At 39.8% G+C, this 19,577-nt stretch overlaps 1 protein-coding gene across 11 annotated transcripts in view; it reads left to right on the top strand.

The window, feature by feature from the left end:
• PTK2 (protein tyrosine kinase 2) overlaps positions 1-19,577 on the top strand; it is a 294,240-nt gene that overhangs the window by 98,030 nt on the left and 176,633 nt on the right. For 10 of the 11 annotated variants that reach the window (XM_057497658.1, XM_057497652.1, XM_057497654.1 and 7 more), the window contains 2 exons: positions 7,587-7,813; positions 17,908-18,074. In XM_057497658.1, coding sequence (XP_057353641.1) covers positions 7,587-7,813; positions 17,908-18,074 — 394 coding nt within the window. Of the gene's footprint in view, positions 1-7,586; positions 7,814-17,907; positions 18,075-19,577 lie in introns of those variants that run through there. The other variant, XM_057497659.1, reaches the window with a different exon arrangement.

Raw genomic sequence — 19,577 nt, 5'->3', positions numbered from 1 at the left:
GTGAGACTATGAGTAGTAATTCAGTATAATTGCCTCTTTATATTTTGCCATTCTTGATTTCTTTAGGATTTTTTAAGTCTTAAAAATTTGTTCACCAATTACTTTTAAGGTTTGAATGTTAATTAGAAATAATACCCATACTGTCAAAATACAATGTTAACATTCAGTGATGATTCAAATAAAATGTAGATTTACATAATTTGTCATATCTGGTTAATTTAAAAACAATATATTTTATAAAGACACTAATTGAATTGTTACAAAGATGGTCCATGCTTTGCTTGCTTCTATTCTGCACAAATTTTAGTTTTCATGGGTCAGTTAAATAATACTAGTCCTTGAACAGAAACGTTCAAATTTCAGTTACCATGTATATGAACTGGGATGACTAGGGTACAAACTCTCTCCAGATGACTGCAGAAATAATGGACGGGAATTGTGATCAGTGACCAGTCATGTCATTTATTTTAAAAGTCGGTTGGTCACAGAGACTGGTCACTGTGCACCTGTTACTCAGTTTATACACAGACAGCATAGTGCATAGTTGTGTTGCCTCCTTGTTTGACAGTGATAAGCCCATGTCGCATTATTACAGAAATGGATAACTAAGAGGGAATTGGCCAAAATAGATGAAATGCAGAATTGAAACAGAAAGCAATTAACACTCAAAGTGAAATTGGATGTGATTAGATTTGAAAATGGTAACTGAGTAACAAAAATGAGAGGAGACCTCGTTTGCATGAAGCTATGGTATTAACCAACAAACAGAATTTCACTACTTCAGCAAGTGGGCCAAGGAGTTATTTCAACTTTTAAATACTATGGGTGGTCTTTGGACAGGCTAATAATGCTACATCTGGAGATGATGCAAATGAAAAAATTGAGTCATCATGGCAGTAAGTAACACAGTAGTAAGTGTGCATTGGGGCAGAAATTTCTGCTACATTGAGGAAATAACTCTGCAGGATTCTAACTGAACATAAATGGAGTTTACAGGAAAAAAGAGCTGGCTGCAGGAATGTTGACTTGTTGATCCAGACATCTAGATATGAAGCCAAAGGAACTTAGTAAAGGTGAACTTACTGACATAAATGAAGAAGATAGTTAAGACAAAAAAGCTGTCCCTGAGGAAGTAACATGGTAAGAATGTTACTGTCAGAGGAGCTTTTAGGTATTTCATGTCATTGAATGTACAAAGGATAAAATGTTGGAAGCCACCCATGTAGGACTGAGTGTGATGGTTTGCCAAGGCAATGAAAACATGCTCATTCTGTGTCTTCAGTTAATGCAGTGGGGCCAAGAAGGCAGGCACTGTTCAGACTACTTGTTAGTGGGTTATCTTACGGTCCTCCTCACCTGTGCAAAGCAAGAGCCAAGAATGTTCTGTTTGTTCAGATCTTTCATCTGGACAGGGCTCAATAGGGACAGCTTGTTTCTCTGCGTGTGGTGTTAGCTGGGGTAGCACAACTAGGAGTCGGTGCGCTTTCAGGGTGCTGTGTCACCCAGCTCAGCGGGTGATGCCGGCTGTCAGCCCGAAGCCCAGCTCTGGCTTTGGTTCTTGGAGCTTGGAGCTCGGTTCTCAGGGGGCTCGAGCCCCTGTGCTGTGTGCTGCTGGTTGGAACGCATTGGAACGCATGCGTGAGCGCTCTCAGAGAACCACAGGGCCCCAGGTTGCCTTTTCTTTCTTTTTTCTTGGTACCAGCTTTCATGACCTAAGTTAGGATGGTTCTTGCCTAGTCGGAAGACCACCTGGATTCCAGGGAAAGGAACACAGACTCCACCTCTTGAAAAGTTATCAAAGCCATATTAGAAGAAGTACTTTGAGAATGGGAGATACTGTTATAGCTACTTTTGGAAAGTATTAATACACTGCCACACATTGATATTGTACCATTAAACATTTAAGTAATTTGATGTTAGGCTCTCTGTTGAATAAAATCAATATAGGAAATTTAGAATATTTGGGTTAGACTTTTCATGAGAAAATAAACCCAAATCTGTGTAAAAGAACAAAACTTGGGAGAAGAAAACTTTTACACCAGTCTAGTTTAAAGATTTACTTTAGGATCATTACCAAGTTCTTAAAAACTCTTCCGAACAGGCTTATAATTTTTAATAAGATGAGCTGCACCAGTTTGCAGTCTTTGCTTCTCTTGTATGCTGACAAGCATCTCAAGTTTTATTAAACGGCCAGCAGTTGAGCATTATTGAGGTTGCTTTCTTGGTGGGATCTTAGTATGTTCAGTGAGTATAAACTAGGAAGTTCTGGAGTAAGAGTTTGTTATGTCCTCATACTTCTCTCCTTTTTTATGGAGCATTTCCATCAGACTGTGGGGTGAGACTCGGAGTCAACTCCAAGGTTTGCTGACACCTTGTTTGCTTGCAGCCTTACTTAGGACTGCCTTACTTCTTCCAGGAGAAGAAACAGGTGCCAGGAACCTTTGAGGTATTTCTGGTGTTACTCAGAGGAGCCCTGCAGCTCTGGGTGGGCTGTGTGGTCTGTATCCCCGGTCCGTGCAGTGCTTGCACTCTTGGCAGCAGTGGTGCTTGAAGCTGGGCAGTGTTGCTGGGAAGTCAGTGCTCAGGGGCCTGAGCCAGGACTTGGCCCAGTGCGGTCAGCAGGCTGGCCTGGGTGTGGGAACTGTTAACAGTCCAGGACAAATAGTATTTGGGTAGAATCTGGTGTAAGCATTGAGAAACCGGCATTGCAATTTGACAGTGATTTTAGTTAACTGACTAATAACAGAAGTTTTGTGCTTGGCTTTTGTATGTCTTTTATTTTGAAATTTCATGGTTTTAGAAATTCCTTTTCACTGTTTTACTAAAGTGTTGGTCTATGTGTGACACGTTAAAGATGAAAATAAAACAGACTGGTCCTTTACCACAGATAGTTTGAGGAGGATGGGTCTATGTCATTTAAAAACAGTTTGTTTTTTAAATCTTTTATTTCCTCCACTTTGATAGTTTTTTTTTAAAAAAAAAGACATTCTGTAGTATGTACAAGTGGCAGAAGCCTATGACTGGTTAATCTTGAAAAGTTTTAAAATATACAACTGGCTATGGGAAAATATATATTCATAAATGACATATCTGATAAGGGGTTGACATCCAAAATATGTAAAGAGCTCACACACCTCAACAAACAAAAAGCAAACAATCCAATTAAAAAATGGGCAGAGGATTTGAACAGACACTTCTCCACAGAAGAAATTCAGATGGCCAATAGGCACATGAAAAGATCCTGCACATTGCTAATCATCAGGGAAATGCAAATTAAAACCACAATGAGATATATCACCTCACACCAGTTGGGATGACCATCATCCAAAAGACAAACAGCAAAAAATGTTGGTGACGATGTGGAGAAAGGGGAACCTCCTACACTGCTGGTGGGAATGTAAATTAGTTCAACCATTTTGGAAAGTAGTATGGAGGTTCCTCAAAAAACTAAAAATAGAAATACCATTTGACCTGGGAATTCTACTCCTAGGAATTTACCCTAAGAATGCAGGAGCCCAGTTTAAAAAAGACATATGCATCCCTATGTTTATCGCAGCACTATTTGCAATAGCCAAGAAATGGAAGCAACCTAAGTGTCCATCAGTAGATGAATGGATAAAGAAGATGTGGTACATATACACAATGGGATATTGTTCATAAGAAGAAAACAAATCCTGCCTTTTGTAACAACATGGATGGAGCTAGAGGGTATTATGCTCAGTGAAATAAGCCGGGTGGAGAAAGACAAATACCAAATGATTTCACTCATCTACAGAGTATAAGAACAAAGCAAAAACTGAAGGAACAAAACAGCAGCAGGCTCACAGAACCCAAGAATGGACTAACAGTTACCAAAGGGAAGGGGATTGGGGAGGGTGGGTGGGTAGGGAGGGAGAAGGGAATGAGGGGCATTGCGATTAGCACACATAATGTAGACGGGGGCACAGGGAAGGCAGTATAGCACAGAGAAGATAAGTAGTGACTCTGTAGCATCTTACTATGCTGATGGACAGTGACTGTAATGGGGTATGTGGGGGAGACTTGATAATGGGGGGAATCTAGTAACCACAATGTTGCTCATGTAACTATATATTAATGAAACCAAAATAAAAAAAATAAAGAAAAAGCAAAAAAAAAAAGTACAACTGGCTTCAGATTATTGCTACAATTACAAAACCCTGTAAAAGCCTGCCTTTCATGATGAGGAGAGTGAGGTGCTTTTTTTCATGTAGAGACACACAGAATTGGCAGTCCCAATTGTATAACTTTAGCCATGGGTCACAAACAAGTACAGAACCACACAGTTCCATTGTTTGGAAGCAGGATAGTCAGTGTAGCAGAAAGCAGCTCCCTTGGGACTTCTCATTTCGTAGTTGAGACCACCCCTCACAGTGGCCAGACTATTGCTTTGTGACTTCCAAAGAGGTGACCCAGATGCTGGGATCTCAAACTCCTCAAGACTAATAAAAAAGACAGATAGGAATACCACCAGCAGGGGAGGGGGGTTGTTGTTAATGGAATGAGATGTAGATGGTTTGGAAAGTCCAGGAAGACTCGGTGGAAAAGTTGCACAAATAGGGTTTTGATGAAAGCACTGAACTGTAGCACTGAATAATATTCCATTATCTGGATGGGCTGCAGTTTGTTTATTCACTTGCTGAAGGGCATCTCCATTGTTTCCAAGTTTTGGCTGTGATGAATAAAGCTGCTCTAAACATTATTGCTTTTTGAATGTTTAACCACTTTTGTCCTCCTCAAATGAATTCCTCTTGGTCATAATACATTATTTTTACATATTGCCTGATTAAATTTGTTAATACTTCATTACAATTTTTACTTGTGTTTATCAGAAACACTGATTTGTGCCCTTTATGACTCATGTTGTCCTCAGATTTTGTGTCACTGTTTTTTGCTGGTCTCATAAAACAAATCAGGAATGTTTCCTATTCTCTGGAAGAATTTCTGTAAGGTTAATGTACTTCTTTTTTAAAATATTGGAAGAATTCATATATTTTGTAGGAAGAATTTTTATTACAAACTGACTTTTTAATAGAATTGGTCTATTTAGATTTTATATTGTTTCAGTTTTTGCTTAAACTTCGCAAGGAATTGTGCATGCATGTAAATTTTTAGATTCATTGGCATAAAGTTGTCCGTAATATTCTGTTATTAATATTTTGATATTCTATATTATCTCTTATTATATTATAATATTCTCTTATCTGTTCTCCTTCATCCTTAATATTGCCAGTTTGTGCCTTTTCTCTTTTTTTCCTTGCTTAGTCTTGCCATAGGTCTATCAGTTGCGTTATTATTTTTAAAGAAATAACTTGATTTTATTCAGCTTCTAAATTGTACTGTTTGATATGGATATTTAGATCACTGATTGCCAATCTTCATTTCTAGTACATGTACATAAGTGTGTAGCTTTTAATCTGCACACACCCCCTGTCCATCTAGTTCTGGTGTTCTCTCTTATTGCGTCATTCCATTCAGAACACTTCAGGTTCCTTTTTGGCCAATGGGCTACTTGAAATGCAGCGCTTAATTTTCAGGCAGCTGGGGGTTTTCTAGTTATCTTGTCCAGCCTAATGCCAGACACAGAACATACTTTGAACAATTTTTGTCCTTTGGTATTTATTGAATCTTAATCTTCCACCCGGCATGTGGTCAATCATAGTAAATATTTCACTTGGAAAGGAAGAGTTGGGTGACGTGTCTGGTGTGGCGGTCAGACCAAGCTCAATGGCCGCGCTTTCCCACCCCGTCCACAGTGTGCATCTGGCTCCTGCACTGTTTGGGTGGTTTTTAATCTGTGTTTCTGAGTTATCACAGTGAGAGTTGTAACCTTGCCCAAGTTTTCCCTCACATTCAAGTGGAGTCCTTTCACCCCACTGAAACACTTCGCTATTGATGCTGTTTGTGCTTGTTTGTTATGTGGCATGTCTGACTCCTCTACTAAGTGACTGAGCAAGAGGACCTTGTTTTTTTTTTGTTTTTTTTTGTTTTTAAATAATTATTTTTTATTGAAGGGTAGTTGACGCACAGTATTACATTACATTAGTTTCAAGTGTACAACACAGTGATAAAACATTTATATACATAATTCTAGGTTCCAGCTATCACCCTACCAAGCTGTTACAATAACTTGACTATATTCCTTATGCTATACATTACATCCCGGTTACTTATTTATTTTACCATTGGAAGTCTGTCCTTTTTTTTTTTTTTTTTTTTTGTGTGTGTGAGGGCATCTCTCATATTTATTGATCAAATGGTTGTTAACGACAATAAAATTCTGTATAGGGGAGTCAATGCTCAATGCACAATCATTAATCCACCCCAAGCCTAATTTTCGTCAGTCTCCAATCTTCTGAGGCATAACAAACAAGTTCTTACATGGAGAACAAATTCTTACATAGTGAATAAGTTCTTACATGGTGAACAGTACAAGGGCAGTCAACATAGAAACTTTCGGTTTTGCTCATGCATTATGAACTATACACAGTCAGTTCAAATATGAATACTCATTTGGTTTTTATACTTGATTTATATGTGGATACCACATTTCTCTCTTTATTATTATTATTTTTAATAAAATGCTGAAGTGGTAGGTAGATACAAGATAAAGGTAGAAAACATAGTTTAGTGTTGTAAGAGAGCAAATGTAGATGATCAGGTGTGTGCCTGTAGACTATGTGTTAATCCAAGCTAGACAAGGGCAATAAAACATCCACGTATGCAGAAGATTTCTCTCAGAACAGGGGGGATGAGGTTCTAAGCCTCACCTCTGTTGATCCCCAATTTCTCTCCTGATGGCCCCCCTGCGACTGTGCCTGTCTTAGGTTGTTCCTCCCTTGAGGAATCTTACCCATCTCTGGCTAACCAGTCATCTTCCGGGGCCATACAGGGAAATGTAAAGTTGGTAAGTGAGAGAGAAGCCTTATTGTTTGAAATGGTTAGCTTTTTATTTCTTTGCATATTTATGCCCTGTAGCTTCTATGCCCAGCATTTGTCTTGAGGTATCTTTACCACTTGGAAGAATTATGATACTCGGTAAATTTGATATGAGGCACAAGAGGACCTTGTTTTAACTTTTTTCATTACCAGTGCCTCGTACATTTAACGACTACTCATTGAATTTTTGTCATATGAAGAAAGAACTTGTATCTCATGTAAAAGTTTTTCAAAATAAGCAACAAAATCAACATTTTGTCTTTCCTGTGAGATTTCCCCACAAATTTACAGGCTATGATTTAAAGTGGTTGGAGAGGGAGGGGTGGTTAAGTTACATTGTTTATAGCTAACACAGTGAATTTTCCACAGGGCTGAAATAGGACTCCTGGTTTTTTAATAGTCAGTTTAACAAATGTTTATTTTATTTGCTACCTTGAGCCAGGTGGTGCTTTGGGTGCTGGGGAAGACTGATTATCTTGGTAGTTGGGTCCCACTCAGGCTCACCTTCTGCATATATCATACCACAGGGAGGGAACATAGAACAGGTTATTAATATCAGTATCAGTGTATCACATTTTAATGGTAGATTTCAAATATTGTACACTGAAATTTATTTTTTTCTCTTACAGAATATGACAGATACCTAGCATCTAGCAAAATAATGGCAGCTGCTTACCTTGATCCAAACTTGAATCACACACCGAATTCCAGTACCAAGACTCACCTGGGTACAGGGGTGGAACGTTCCCCTGGGGCGATGGAGCGTGTGTTAAAGGTCTTTCATTATTTTGAAAGCAACAGTGAGCCAGCTACTTGGGCCAGTATTATCAGGCATGGAGACGCTACTGACGTCAGGGTAAGTTAAGTTTTCCTAGGAGGCACCCCCAGCGTATATTTAGGTTAAATGTTAATGGCCCATACCAAAAAAGATACAGTAATCATTTTTGCTCCCACATTGCAGAGATGTTAACTTTTAAAAAGTAGTATTTGTTCTGCTAATATGTGAGTGACCAGTTTTAACTGTTGTAAAATTCAGAGAAAGGTAACTGAATAATGTTATTCACATAGTGCCATTGACATGTGCTTCTGTCCTGTTTTTCTTTTTCTTAACTCTTTGAGGGACCAAAGAAACAAAGCAATTAAAATAGTTTAATATTTATGAAATAAGAAACTATTTTCTAGAAAGTGTAATTTTGAAGGTATTTGCATGACTTCAAATAGGATAAGATTCTTAAGAAACAGATGAATACATTCTATATAGCAGATACTTGGCAAGGTTCTGGAGATGTAGAAGGTCCCTGCTTGTACAGCTTACAGTCTTATTGGGAGAGACACCCATGGCCTTCAGTGCACTACAACCCAGAGAGCTTCCTGGGGTATTCCTGATGACAAGGAGGCCGGGGGCTAGCTCCCAGCGGAGGCACTGGCCTGGGAGCGGTGGGTCAGAGCTCGAGGTAAAGAACTGTGGGAGAAGAACATGGGAAACAAAGGTTGCAGAGAGGGAGCAGAGGCAGCACTGTGAGTTCAGAATGTAAGTTTTCACTTGGATCAGTGTTAAAGAAACCCCTCCTCCCCCCACCTTACTTAGTCCATACTGATCTTTAAGGAGGACAAGTGTCCAGTGATCAGGATGAACAGATATGTCTTTTCTACCCTTTGTTTTTATAATAATGAAACTAATTAATTTGCTCCTCTTTAACTTAATATGCCTTAATAATTTTTAGGCAAAATAGAGAGTTCAGTAGAATTTAAACTTAAGAATACAATATTATGTTTGAATTATATGTAATTTCCTGTGAATTATATGTAATTTCCTGTTATGTCTGTAATACTGCAATCCTGATTATTCAAATGGGATTAATTATTAAGAGGAGAATCATTCATTATTAAACAATGTACTCATGTGCTATAATCAAAACATAATAGTCTCCTTTTTATGAAGCTTACTGGAATTATCTAGTTTTCCTATAGTTCTGTTTTATATTTAATCTTGCAAACACAGTCAACTTTGTAGAAAGGCCAGCAGCCAGTATTCCACCTTAACATTAATCAGAACTCACATTTTAATGGTATATTTCAAATATTGTACACTGAAAAACCTTGCAAATGTAACCTTTATGGGAAGATTCTTGTAGTCTTTTCTAGTCTTTGTAAAATGAGTGAGGAAATTCTTTAAACCATTGCATCAGCCTTAATAAACTTCAGAGCATTTGTACAGGAGAGGAACCTGTCAAAGATTATGAATTTGACAATACATTTAGAAAATGTTCAAGATACATTGTATCAGAAAATTCACCTTGGAAAGACTCCATGACAGATGTGTTTTAGTATCAGATTTACTGCACATGAGGATTTATACCCTGGAGAGATGCGGTGATCACTGGACACATGTGAGCTTAAGCCAATGTTAAAAATTTACCAGACATCAAAACATTGATATTATGAAGAAAAATTTAAACCAAATAGAAATACATAAATTATGAAAACATACTTGTCAAACTTTTATGAAGATCAATATGAACAAATCTTTATGCCCAAAAAGCAGGTTGTTTTATTTCATAGTAATTGACAAATGTTTGAAATTTAGTAACCTTAGCAGTTGATGATATTCAGCTTGAGACAGAGAAATCTCAGTTGGCATTGATTCACCTTTCCTAGAGTAGCATAAAATCCGCATGATACTGGGTCACTGTGACAGAAGGTGGGTATTACTCTAACCCACTTTCATTTAATACTGTGATGTGTGAAAATGCAGTATTTTAATTATAAATTAATGGATGGATCTGTACATCTGAACAAAATAGTACTAAAGAACATGTCTGTGACATTTTTCTCCCCAAGAAGAAGCATCAAATAAAGGACAGTTCTGGACCCACAAACTAGCATATATTGCTGGGTAGGAATAAGATCATGGCAGCACTGAGGGCCTGATGACTTTAGAACAGAAACGGGGTTGGGAGATAAGTAAGAGTGGAAGTGCAGTCAATTGGCAGAAAGAGGTGGACCATTTAATAGTAGCAAAGAGCAAGCCACACCAACCATGTCACAAACGGGAGTGGCCTTTCATTACCCAGAGTTACTGCTGGGTAATTAATCCAGTCTTAGACTCTCTATTGCTCCACTGCCTGATAGGGTGGCCATGCCCAGCTATTGAACATTTGAATGTAGCTACTCTGAATTGATGTTTTTTAAGTATAAAAATACACAGTAGATTTCAGAGATTAATAAGACAAAGAATGTAAGATATCTCAAATTTGTTATGATTTCATGTTGAACAGATGATGTTCCTGACATAATAGGTTAAATAAAATATAAAATTGAATTCACCTGTTCTCCTTTTCCTTTTTCTTAATGTCACTATTAGAAATTTTAAATGTGTGGCATTCCTTATATTTCTGCTGGACAGTTGTGCTGTGCAGAGAGTAATTATTACAGAGACTGCTGACTCAGAAGAACCAAAACCTCTGGAGGGGTTGAGAGATTAAGGAAATGTCCGGTTTCTGGCACTGATTTACTTAGAGGTTTTATTTTGCATGATCCAATTAATAAATGTCATTCCTTTCACATATATGTGCTAATTATACATTAGTTAGCTTCATTGCTGCAAAGATTCATAGGACTCCTGTTCATGGGCAAGTGTGCAACTGCAGCGGTACAGAAGCGACACTTGCAGAGGGACCTCTTCTCAGGTGCTGGTCTCATGCTGGCCTTGGATACTCACAGGCAGCCACTGGCCCATGAGTGCAGCACCTGGGCCTGAAGAGATCTAAAGCCCTTTCATGGTGGGATCTGGAAGATGGGCGTGCAGCCACGTTCCATCTACAGAACCAGCCGCGAGTGTGGAACTGCCCACTCCCCACCAAAATTGCAAGTCCTGAATCCAATTATGATTACTGACCACTGCTGACAGGCTGGAATGTTCTGCCTAAATAATCATCAGCCCATGGTTGAGGACTTCACTTCTTTTGGCCATAGCTTCAGCTGACTGTTGGTGTCATGCTCCAGGCATCTCGAGATAAATATGGGGTCAATCCAGAAGGGCCAAAATGAACCCATGCTGGATAATAGTCACGAAGATTGGACATCTGTAAACATTGTGGTGATACTTCAGAATAATAAGAGTGTAGAGAAAATTCCAAATTCTACAGAGAAGTCCCCCACTTGGGAATAAGAATGCCATTTACCCCAGATTCCTCATCAGCGATGCCAGATGCAGGAACACGTTGGCACATCTTCAGAGGCCTTGGGCAAGTAGCCAGTGCCTCAGAAGTCTGCACCAGATAAGCCACTAACCACGAAAACTGGAATGGACTCATCTGTAGAGAAATAAGGCTGTGGAAAGCTAACACCATAGGCCTTCTTTGAAGGGACGATTACACAGTGGAACATGGAAAACAGCGATCCCAGAAGGAGGCGCTGTTGTAGGATGCAAGAGGCAGCGGCCCTCCACTCCTCTGGCTGCCTGTCATCTCCCTTGCGTCTCTCCTACGTCTTCCTGGTCTCTGAAATCTGTGACCATAAAATCCATCTCTGCCTTTTCCACACTTGTATCCCCATTCCAGTTGGTTTCATTCTCAACTTAAGAGCAGTGCCACATCACTGCATCTGACCTCTGTCTTTATTATTCTTACTCCCAAAGAACCATCTAGTACTTGTCTAAGGGTTTCCCCTTCTTTTCTGCACTCAGGGCCCTTGGAAGAGTCTTTCACTCCTCTTTTACTTATATTCTGCATCGAACATGTTAGCTAATCCTGTCCACATTATCTTCAAATATCTTCAAAATCTACCTAGAATCCACCTACTTCATATGGCCTCCACTGCTGTACCTCCCTTTGAGTTACCACCATCTCGTGTGATTATCATATGGTCTCCTGCCATCCTGCCATCCCTGCTTAACCCTTCCATCTGTTCACAACTTAGCAGCTGTAACAAATCTGTTAAAAAGAGAGCCAGATCTCATCCCTCCTCCACTCAGAACCTTGCTGTGACTTGCTTGTCTCACTTAGAACATTCAAGAGACCCTAACCCTCTTCTCCCCATCATGCCCTGTGACCTTTTGGCCTGCAGGTCACTCACTGTTACTTCTTGCTTTCTGGACTGTTTCTCTAATATGTCAGTCTTGTAATCAATAATTTGCTCAAAACCTCCAGGAGCTCCCCATTTCTCTCAGAGGAAAGCCAGATTCCTTCAGATGTCTGCTAGGAGCCACAGGATCTGTCTCGTTGCTCACCATCCTCATCTGATTTCCCATGCCCACCCTTATTCACTGCCTTGCATGTCTGTGTAGCCCAAGTGCTCCCTCTCGTCCACCTTTCCTGCTCACCACCGCCCTGTTTTGTTGTATTTTCTTCAGATATTCTCTCCTTATTGAAATTGTCTTGTTTCTTGATTTGTTTGCTCATTTATTACCTGCTTCCGACTAGACTGGGACCGTCCTGCCTCATGGTATCATCACCAACATCTTCAGCAGTGGCTAGCAGGCACACAAGATGGGATCGGCCAGTACCTTTTCAAACAAAATCCTAGATGAAATGGAGTAGTTCTGACAGAAATATAAATTAGGAGAATTGGTTGCAGAAGTAGAAAGTCTTAACAGGCTAATGAACACCAAAAAATTGAATAGTCAAAGATTATACCTATCCAGTCCATACCTGTACTTACTGAGATTTCTGTTCAACCTTCATTCCTACTTTATAATTGTTATTTTTAAGTCTTAAGGCCTAGAGTAACTAATTTTATAACCATATACCAAATCTAGGCAAGTGCAGCATAATGTTCTGCCAAAGATTAAGTAGCTACTGAGTTCTTGGACAATATTCTTGTCACATTGAAAGCATCTTAAAATTGACTAATAGCCTCAATGAACTTCTCTAAATACACAGCACACTCAACTTTCAGTCCCCATCAGGAGCCACTAGAAAAAGGTGACATCATCACATGAATCTCTTAATAGGAAGTAAACGACATTAATGTGGCCCATGTAGTTTGCTGAAAGGTGAATATCCTTGGCTGGATTGTACTGATTATCGTTACCAAGCTTGTAATGGGAAGAATAGCACTGGAGAGTAATAGGATCAATTCAAAAGTCAGCTTTCTGACTGGAATGGGAAAACACAGGGGCGTTTGGGATTCTGTGAGTGTGGAAGTTATGTGTTCTGGGAGCAGAGCTTCCTGTACTAAGAATGGCTACTAGCTGTAAAGGAAGGAATCCTTCAGGCACCTCTCCATGAGGTTAGCCTTGGACACTTGCCTAGAGGACTTTGTCTGCACCAGCCCCCAGGTCATTAGTGTTTGCTGTCAGATGTTGTCACTCAAAGCTGCATGTGTTTTGTAAATGTAAGCTTTTCTGTCTGATAGAGGATCAGGTGAATGTGCATTTAGAAACCTGAACACTGATTACAGATTCAAATAATTTTGGTGCATGAAAGGACTACAGAGGTCTTAGAAAGTTAAAATATTCCTTTAATGGATAGAGAGTATCACCCACAAAGAAGCCTAGGGAGGAAAAAGAATCAAAGGTGGTGTTGAGGGGAATGCGAGGCAGGAGAGCTTGAGGAGGAAGAACCTTTACCACCAAATGCTCGAAATGATGAGTGTGGCAGGCAGAATATGGCCACAGAAGATGCCCACATTGTAGTCCCTTTTGTCACCTTATGTGGCAGACATGACTAAGGTTACAGATCTTGAAATGGGAAGATTAGAAGTCTGTAAAAGCAGCAGACCTTTTCTGGCTGTGGTCCAAGGAAGGTTAGTGGAAGAGGGTCAGATGCAGTGCTTCTGGCTTTGAAGATGGAGGAAGGGGAAGAGACGCCAAGGACTGCAGGTGTCTTCAGCAGCCGGAAAAGGCCATCTTAGAGCCTCCAGAAAGCAGCACATTTAAGCTGACACCTTAATTTTAGCCCTGTGAAAGCCATTTCAGACTTGGAATCTGCAAAACTGGAAAGTAATATATTTGTGTTATTTTAGGCCCATAAGCGTGTGGTCATTTGCTACAGCAGCAATAGGGCACCAGTAGAGTGACATGACCCAGAGAGAGACAAAAGGGCATGCTTTGTCTCGGTGACTTTTAGGAGGACTACCGATCTGCTGCTGAACCAGGAGGAGGCGATGTACTAGTTGTTGGAGAACAAGACTTAGATTTTCTATTTTTTTGGTAACAGTGACAGTAGGTTCCCACGAGTACAAGTACAATCAAAGAACAGTAAGGCCCTGTTCCTTTTCTAATGTGAGAAGTATCTGAAAGAGAAACAGAAAAATAGCCACTGGACATTTATAAAAGACATATCAATAAGGATGTTTGTTCTTGATAGTTCTTAGGAGCAAAAGAGATGAACAGAGTTAAGAACAGTATGTGTGGCCTCAGATATCTCTCATAATTAATGAATCTTGAAAATTACTTGGAGGAGCTAGCTAAAAATATCAATACCCTCACATTTCCTACAGACTCTTAACCCCTTTGCATGGATTCATTATCATATCTTTCTCCTATTAGATGCTATGGATTTTGAGGGTAAGGATTAGGTCTTAACCATCAGTGTATTGCTAGCACCATGCATGAGTGGGCATTTAGATGTTCATTGAACGAGTAAGTAAGTGCACATTTTTGAATGAATGAACATGAAGGAAGGGTTGCAGGACGTCTACCAGTGGAAAAGGTCATTTCTTTTCAAAGACTGTCCAGAAAATAAGTAACCAAGCAAAATCATAAAAATTTTAGAAACGAAATTACAGCCTTATCTCACTACTAAGTAATCAGGGAAATGTAAATTATAACAACAGCAAAATGCTCTCCTCCCTTTTTTTTTTGTTCCATCAAATCGAAAAACACTTTAAGACTGATTTTCCAGCACTGGCATGGGATGAAGGATAGGCTTTAGCACCGTTTGTCTTGTGTAATTGGCCTAGTTTTGTTTTTGGACATTTTGGCTGTACTTACAAAATGTCACATTTTAAGTAGCTTTGGACCCAGCATGCCTATTTCTAAACAGTGCTTCTAGAAATATGTGTGACCACAGCTAGAATGATGCTAATAGTAGTATTACTGACATTTCCAGTTCCCTTTTTCCCCCCAAACAAGGAAGTAAACATGAAAATAACTATTCACAATAGTAAAATGGCTCTGTATGCTGAATGCTATGTTTTTGATAAGATGAAAGTACGATGCAGACACTGCCTCTTTTATTTTTAACCTTAAGAAGAACTCTTTTACTCTGAATGTCTAATATCAGACTTGAGGAAAACTGTATATTTCCAAAGCCTGGGATTATGATATAAATTGATAAATGGAGAGTAGCTAGGTTTGACTTTGTATACTGTAGGATGAGATTTTCATGAGCATTCAAAGCCAGGATGAGAAATTGAAATTTAATTCAGCTACCGTGAATGGTATATTATAAATCTTTGTCTTACTATTTCTACAGACATCACTTTTCTAAATGCATGTTAATAATATATACATATATTTCCATATCATAGCAATGTAGTATTTTTTGAGTATGCATTCTTCACTAAATATTTAGTTCTCAGTTATTTTTCAGTTACACAGAACCGAATATTTGACTCTCAAAATTCTTTAAGTTACTCAATATATGCATTCAGCATCAAATATTTAAGTACCTTGTATGTATATTTATAATCTCAGCTGCTGTCTGAACTGAGTCAGAGATGAGGTTTGTAAGAGTACTAGAGATTGAGAAATAGGATTGAACATGCTGTGGAAGTTTAATAAAAAAGCAAAACGTGAGATAAAAGGAAACACCTGTGTGTTTATTACTTTTAATTTTTTGGTGGAGAGTGAAAGTTGAGCTTTGTTGAATCAGGAAGTTTTACAGTATGGGAGCTCATTGTTACACTAAGCCAAACTTGACATCGTTCTGGGTGTCTTCCAGCAGTGTGATCAAGCTGACTAAAATTCTGTCTACTCCATGAAACTCCAAGACAAGGAACCTGCTTTTCCACTAATAAGCACCACAGTTCTGGACAAAACCTCTTTAACTGGTCCTGCTGCTCTGCAGGTGGGCCCCTTTGTGCGTCCCTTAGTTCAGAGGACAGGAAGGTTACCTTTGCTAGGGGTCATCAGGGAAGGCACCCAGAGAAGGTGGGGTATTTCCTAGGCTGTTGAAGCAAATGGTCGTAGAAGAAACGGTCTGTGCCTTGCACCTACACTCTGTGGCATGGGAGGAGAGACCAAATGTACAAAGACAGACGTCTAGATACAGACGTGAGTTGTAGCCCCAACAGCAGAGAGGCTGCTCTATAGTCTTATTAGCAGTGAGCTGGTTTGAGGCTGAGAGAGGACATGCTCAAGACTGGGCGTTAGCAAGGGTAACTGATGTTGGTGTGCATGGCGTAGTGAACTGGCAGAGCTGGGACAGGGAGGCAAAGGTGCTTTTGTGGGAATTTGGAAGACGTGCCAGCTCCTGCAGTTTGCCAGGGATTTGTGTGTTGGCAAGGAGAAGCTGCAGGAGTCACCTTTGAGAGAATCACTAGTAAAAGAGGCTCCCTCCTCTGAGCAGATTCCCCACCCTTCAAGATTTGAAGGCTGGAGCTCAGGATGAATTTTGGCTCCCTTGGCTGGGTGCCCTTGGGTAGGGCAAAACCTACAGCATCATTCACAGGGGTCCTGCCAGAATTGAGGCCTTAAATCCAAAAGCCAGAAAGGGTATTTTATGCCTCTCTCAGGTCCACCCAGAGCCTTTGTAGGCTGTAAACATCCTGTCCTACTGAGACTTCGGCTGCTATATGAAGCTGTCTTTGCCTCCTGCATCCTGGCCCTCTGTTCATGTGTTCTGTCTGATGCCATGTTTACTCCCTTCATCTCCCATGCTCAATGCACAGCCTTGTCCTGGGGACTGAGTAAGTCTAAAAGCCAATATATGTTGTTATGTCTATGAGTCAGGCTGGGAACATCCTTAATTGTATTATCAACAGCAGCCTGCTGTAATAACGGAAGTGTGTGCAGGAACTTTGGAAGTGTCTTCTAAGTTCTGTGACAGCTTCTATGATAGTTCTGTGATAAATAGTTAATTGCTGTTTCTTAAAAACCAGTGATAATGTTAGTAGATGTTTTCATGTTAATATCAACATCACTTAAAAAACGTATTAATGGTCTTAAAGATGGAGAAGACAGCAGTGGGTGTGATCAGCATACCCTCATGTGGGACCAGCAGGCAGTTGCTGCTGTTTTCCCAAGCATGTCTTCACGTCTGCTGCCTGTTCACAAGTACACACACGACTTTGATACCTGTGCAGGTACAGAGGAAGAAACAGATGGAATGCTTCCCTTTCCACAGCTCCTGGATAATCTTCACACTCTCGAGGGATTTCCCCTGATTTCCTCTGCCAGAGTCTGCCCTCATCTCAGAACCCATGGGGCACACATGTTAGAAGCATTAGATCCAGGACTATTTTAGATTGCTGTGTATTAGTCTAGATAGAGAGCAAGTAGCAGATTGGGTAGGCCCAGCTTCAAGTAATTGGTGATCCATTTACCACCAGTATTATCAGAAATGTAGCCTCAATTGAATGTTTCTAAATGTGTGTTTTTAGGAAATGGTATTAAGTTTGCAGCCTGGTGTCAAACAATATGCTGTCCTTGGTTCAGAAAATGTAACCCCCCAGGTGTAGTCCTCAGCAAGTGACACCGGTGGGTGGCCTTAGCAAGCTCTGGGGGTCACGCCGGGGTGGAGCAACAGAAGCGTGTTCTAGTTCCCATGCCTTGTGTGTCAGTAAAGAAAAGAGAAGAGCCTCTTTTTGTGTTTTCTTCAAAACTTTCTTGCTCATAAAAATACTTTCTGAGAAAAAGATTCCTAAGTAAAGTTAAGTAATTTATTTAACTTGATACACTTTTACCAAAGATTTCTAATTAACTAATAGAAATGAACATTGCATTAATTTTAGCATGCAGTTTTTTTGTTTATAACAGTCGTTTTTGTGGGGGGTATGTTTTAGGGCATCATTCAGAAGATAGTGGACAGTCACAAAGTAAAGCACGTGGCCTGCTATGGATTCCGCCTCAGTCACCTGCGGTCAGAGGAGGTTCACTGGCTCCATTTGGATATGGGTGTCTCCAATGTGAGGGAGAAGTATGAACTTGCACACCCACCAGAGGAGTGGAAGTAAGAATACAAACCTACTTTGGTGTGACTCACACTTGATTTGTTTTGCATATAAACCACACACAAGGGGATGAATATCTTTGCTTAATTTTCACACTGATTGTCATTATGACTCCTGTGTAAATAAAGTGGGAATCATTAACCAGGGATCTTTTCTAGACTTTAGTCTGTCTTCTGGGTGCCACTGACTTGGATGGCTTGAGCCATCAAATTTTGTGATGGGCTTTTGGTAGTCACACTTCTCTTGTCTGTGCTACTTGGTTCCAACCTCTGTTTCTTGCTTTTAGCCTCTGTTCTAAGAAGTCAAGCCCTGATTCTTGAACCTTCTGTTCTGTCAGCTTCCTTCTGTGCAGTGGGACTTGATGGACCCTGACAAGACCATACCAGTTATCTCACTGATGGGCTGTATGGCATGCTTTACTGGGCCAGCATCTACTTGCCTGAAGAACATGGGGTAGATTCAATATGCACATACAACATTCAATTAGGAAGTGATCTCCTAGTAATTCTGATACCCCCCTTAACAAGGCTGAAATAGTTTGAGGTGAATTAAAAGAATCCCTATAATTGTCCTTTCTCTGGTTCTCTCCGAATATTTTTTCCACTATTAAGTAGGTCAATATGTTAGTGGAAGATGGCACGGCAAAAACACCTTTGCAGGAAGTACAACCTGTCAAGACGGGCTTCTTGCACAGATCCTCTTGTTTGTAGTGACACTGCTGCAAGAAAGGCAGTGGCAGGCCATGTTCAGTTGTTAGCAACCTTCAGTCCAAGGATCTAAATCAGAGTAGACCTTTTTTTTAAAATTGAAGTATTGTTGATATACAATCTTATATTGGTTTCAGATATATAACACAGTTGTTCACCAATTACCCACATTTTAAATCCTCACCCCCTCTAGTGTGGCTAATACCTGTCAACACAGCAAGATGTTACAGAATCATTGGCTGTATTCTCCATGCTGTACTACCTACCATCCCTGTGACCAACTTCTATTACAATTGAGAATTTTTGTGCCCCTTTATCCCCCTCATCCCCTCCACCCACCCCAACTCTTCCCCCATGGCAACCACCAGTCACTTCCCAGCAAAATGTTTGGGTTAATAAATCTCTAATTGAAAATAATCTTGTCCCAGTTAAAGAGTTCAGCAAGGAAATATACTTCTATTTTTAGATTTATCAAATAGCTCAAACAGAGCTAACAAAATATTGCATGAAGAAGTAATTTGATTGGGTTGCATCAATGGCTAGTGAAGATTTGACCTCCAGCAATTTAGCCAGTTAATCAATTAAGTGTTTAAAAAGTAAGAATATCTTAAAGTTTGTTTAAAATACCAGTAGGTATTTTTACTTAACATGCTTCTATTCTTAATTTATGTAGACATGTCAGAGGCACATTTCATTTTAATGATAGTCTTAGCGTTCAATACATATTTATTGAATGTAAGCATCTGAGTGTAGGAGCTTTCTTTATGTTCTTTTAAGCTAGTCTCTTTTACCTTA

This window comes from Manis pentadactyla, chromosome 3, assembly GCF_030020395.1.
Source record: "Manis pentadactyla isolate mManPen7 chromosome 3, mManPen7.hap1, whole genome shotgun sequence".
In the NCBI taxonomy this organism is placed as follows: Eukaryota; Metazoa; Chordata; class Mammalia; order Pholidota; family Manidae; genus Manis; species Manis pentadactyla.
The sequence above is the reverse complement of the archived record's forward strand: the minus strand, read 5'-3'. Positions and strand labels throughout refer to the sequence as shown.